The sequence below is a fragment of the Coturnix japonica genome (assembly GCF_001577835.2).
Source record: "Coturnix japonica isolate 7356 chromosome 2 unlocalized genomic scaffold, Coturnix japonica 2.1 chr2random1476, whole genome shotgun sequence".
NCBI classification, from domain to species: domain Eukaryota; kingdom Metazoa; phylum Chordata; class Aves; order Galliformes; family Phasianidae; genus Coturnix; species Coturnix japonica.
Window position 1 is genome coordinate 1 of NW_015439270.1, and position 4,195 is coordinate 4,195.

The window sequence follows — 4,195 nt, forward strand, 5'->3', positions numbered from 1 at the left end:
CTGCCTGGCAGGGCCACCAAACACACACATTTACTAGATCAGGTTGCCCAGGGCCCCGTCCAACCTGGCCTTGAACACCTCCAAGGACGGGGCATCCACAACCTCCCTGGGCAGCCTGTTCCAGGGCCTAACCACTCTCCTAGTGAAGAACTTCCCCCTAACAAAGAGTGAACTTGGTTTTGAATTATTATATTGTCACTAACATTAAAGAACAGGACAAAGCTGTTTGTGCCCTGGAGTCGGGGGAGATTCTAGCTCTTAGTTCTGTGGAGTTAGGATTTCATCCCTGGTTTCTCAGGCAGCCACACAAACAGCTGAGGCTACTTCTATATAAAATCATTCACAGTTGTCACTGTCTTTTCTTTCCCTATCTGTCTCTTCCAAATGCATCTGCATTGAGCTTGTTGTTGTTCTTTGAAATATCAACCCTCTTTTTCTTCCACAAGAGCTCTCTAACACAGCAAATATTACTTCATATCTGTATTTTCCTTGTTGTTTGGAAAGCAGAGGTTGTAATTAATAAATGAAATTAAGTGAGGCAATAGCTGAATGAAAGGAGAAAATCTGAGGAAAATTAAGAAGCATTATTCAAACTTGCTGTCAGTGAAATCCATCACAAAAGTCATTAGGATTCAATCAGTTACTGAAAAGAAGCTGTGCTTGTTTGTTGCAGGTTGACCTCACGCGCACTTTCACCTTCCGCAACTCCAAGCAGACGTACACGGGAATTCCCATCATAGTGGCAAACATGGACACCGTGGGGACATTTGAAATGGCTGTTGTTATGGCTAAAGTAAGTCTTGGTTCTCATTTCTATAACAGTTGGGAACCTGGTGAGTAAGGGTAAACAGTCCTTGTTAATTTTTAGCTTTGAGTGAGAATGGGGCCGAGGAGTTATAAAATGAAGAGCAATAAGGTGTGGTCTTGCTTCAAAAGCAGATTTACTTTTATGGCATCACTGTTGCATGGAGTGAGAGACCCAGATTAAGAATGTTAGTGGGAATGTAGGAGGGCCACAAAGATGATCAGAGGGCTGGAGCACCTTCCCTATGAGGACAGGCTGAGGGAGTTGGGCTCGTTCAGCCTGGAGAAGAGAAGGTTGCGGGGTGACCTCATAGCAGCCTTTCAATACCTGAAGGGAACCTACACCCAGGAGGGGAGTAAACTCTTCGAAAGGGCTGACAATGGCAGGACACAGGGAAATGGTTTTAAGTTAAAAGAGGGAAGATTTAGTTTGGATGTTAGGGGGAAGTTCTTCACTAGGAGGGTGGTTAGGCCCTGGAACAGGCTGCCCAGGGAGGTTGTGGATGCCCCGTCCTTGGAGGTGTTCAAGACCAGGTTGGACAGGGCCCTGGGCAACCTGATCTAGTAAAGGCGTATGTTTGGTGGCCCTGCCAGGCAGGGGGGCTGGAACTACATGATCCTTGAGGTCCCTTCCAACCTGGATCATTCTGTGATTCTGTGAATGTTTACTGGATGTAGCTCAGCTTCAGGTGGGGGACCTCTACAGCTTAGTTTCTGTTGTGTATATGTGTTCCATTGCAGAAAAAAAACCTGTTAGCTAAAAAAAAAAGGTTTTGAAAGAGTGGGTTACTGAATAAAGCTGCGGCAGTCAGGAGTCTTTAGTTAATTAGCCTTCGGCCTCAAGTCTCACCTTAATCTCTTACAGTGCATAAGCACAAACAAAATATTGACCATAACCTTATTAAATGTCAGAAACCTGATCCTGAGAAGTTGTTCACGTATGCTAAGCTACCTTTGGAGAGCCATCTGGAGTTGCCTGGTTGCTTATTCACTGTTATTCATTGTTATTCTTTCAAGCAAGATGAGTCTATACTTAAAATGGGAATTTGTGATATCCTGTTTGTTATTCCACAGCTGAGGGAAAGATGAGTGAACTTGGACATTAATATAAGTTCTCTTATTTTTGCTAGCATGCAATGTTCACTGCAATTCACAAGCATTATTCTCTGGAAGAATGGAAACTGTTTGCTGCCAATCACCCAGAATGCCTTGAGGTACATTTTCATACTGTAAATTATTATGGTTTATTGCTTTGTTCTGAACTTGCATACCTTGAGGTCTCTTGGGAATACTGTTGTGAAGTGAGGTTTTGAGGAATGAAGATATTTGCTCTTCTTTAACACATCTAGGGAAGTGGCTTGTCCTGGTTTAGAAAGAATAGCTCTTTGAGTCTGTTTTGAAAGTGCTTATGTTAAGATGCAAAAAGCAAAGAATATGTATTTGCAGAAGGGAAATGGAGAACTACCCTGAGCAAACAAGAAGGAATAGGAGTTGGTCTTGTTGCTGGCCTTTTGTTCCTGGTGGGAGCACTGGTAGTGTTGGGAAAGGAGAAGCCCAAGTTCACAACTGAATTAACCTAATAGTGAACTGACCGTGCATGTCCTAGTGCTAGGCAGAGTCTTTGCTGTCAGGTATGCATGTGGATACAGAGCCTGGGTGCTGGACTCAAGTAGGGATGAGTTTTGAAAGTTGTCATTGTGTGTGTGTGTCTTCCATTTACCTCCTTGCACCAGTAGAAGAGCGGGTCTAATTATCCCCAGTACTCCTTAGAGTTTGGCACAGTTTTGAAGCGTGACCTGTATAGAAAAGAGTACTGCTTAGTTGTTTTGTATCCCTACCTTATAATTATGCTGTATAGACTATTGATTACAGAATTGTCTGAAAGCCAGTCTATCACTTAGGTTCATCAAGATTCCTTATATGCCACCATAGGATAGAAAGTGACCCTAGGAATATGCTGTGCCTAGACACATTGGCACTTAAATAGCTCTTTGTGGTTCCTAATATCACCAGAGCAGGCTCTTCTAGTGATTAAATTTTGACTTGCTCTGTGACCTCAGGTCACTGCAGAGTTTCTTTGGGCCAACAGCTGTAGAAACTACTTGTTTGGTGGAAAGAACTCTTACAAAGACAAAGGAGGACCTGGCTTCAGTGAGGGGGTTTGACGACAGTCACCAGAAGTCCCTTACAAACTGAACTGTTGTGTGATTCTGTAGATCAGGGAAGGGTTTATGAATTTAAATCCAAATCCTTCTCTATGACACTACTCCAAGTTTTGCCACCGTTTCCCTGGGCATGCACCAAGTTGGAGCCTCTGTGTCTGTGTTAATCTAAATATAGCTGAGCATCTCAGGTGATTGTATTTGACTATGATAAGCCACTTGGGAATGAAGTGCTCATAAAACAGTAACCTTGCTTTGTTTAAGATACTGTAAGCAAAACAGAGGGAGCCTTCCTGGTATTGCCAGGAAGGCATTTATTCAATATTATATAGCATGACTTTAACCAGCTTTCCCTTGAAGACCCCCTGAAACATATGCAAAAGATGTACAAGGAGTATTTACTGCAATTTTTACAAATTAACTGCTCTGTTTTGTTCTCCCTCTGTCTTTCTAGCATGTAGCAGCAAGCTCAGGTAGTGGAAAAGCTGATTTGGAGAAGTTAACAAGCATTCTAGAGGCCATCCCACCTATCAGATACATCTGCTTGGATGTGGCAAATGGCTATTCAGAACATTTTGTGACATTTGTGAAGTCTGTCCGTGCCCTGTTCCCAAATCACACCATTATGGTAAGTCTGTAGAAAGGATGTGTCATGTGAATTCTGTCTGTGAATAGGACCTGGAGTTTGAGTGCCCTGTATAGCTCCACCAATTTGTGTCCTCATTGGAGGAAAAAAATAAAAAGAGAGAGAAAAAGAAGCCTGTCTGAAACATCTTGCTTTCCAGACAAATGCATGTGGACAGATACTCTTCTGAGAATACAGAGGGCAGCTCCGTTCATCTCTCAGTTCAGCAAGGTGTTGACTCTGTGCCAAATGATGATGGTTTAATAACATGTTGGCATTGTCAGTCTTCCATTGCTGAAAATATCTGTTCAATGTGTGCTCTGATATAGCAGTGTGATGCTGACATTTCAGGCTGGGTGGATCCAGTTTTTCTACTACTCACATCCTCCTTCCTATACCAAATGCAACCTCTAATGTTAAAATATTTACAGAATCACAGAATTATCAAGGTTGGAAAAGACCTAGTCATCTAGGGGAGAGGGAAGATTTAGGTTGGATGTTAGGGGGAAGTTCTTCACTAGGAGAGTGGTTAGGCCCTGGAACAGGCTGCCCAGGGAGGTTGTGGATGCCCCGTCCTTGGAGGTGTTCAAGACCAGGTTGGACG

General features: G+C 43.1%; 1 protein-coding gene across 1 annotated transcript; it reads left to right on the forward strand.

The window, feature by feature from the left end:
- The first annotated feature begins 640 nt into the window (after positions 1–640).
- Positions 641–3,621, forward strand: LOC107306792 (GMP reductase 1-like). Its single transcript, XM_015850140.2, has 3 exons — positions 641–793; positions 1,935–2,018; positions 3,421–3,621. Exons 1-3 carry the CDS (start codon positions 749–751, stop codon positions 3,604–3,606), a joined length of 315 nt encoding a protein of 104 aa, XP_015705626.1. The 5' UTR covers positions 641–748; the 3' UTR covers positions 3,607–3,621.
- Positions 3,622–4,195: the final 574 nt, after the last annotated feature.

Bases quoted from the DNA above. Each gene is read 5' to 3' on its own strand.
- LOC107306792 (XM_015850140.2), top strand. From the start codon at position 749: ATGGACACCGTGGGGACATTTGAAATGGCTGTTGTTATGGCTAAA. The intron at 794-1,934 runs GTAAGTCTTGGT...TATTTTTGCTAG, and splicing joins TGGCTGTTGTTATGGCTAAA to CATGCAATGTTCACTGCAAT. The intron at 2,019-3,420 runs GTACATTTTCAT...CTGTCTTTCTAG, and splicing joins ATCACCCAGAATGCCTTGAG to CATGTAGCAGCAAGCTCAGG.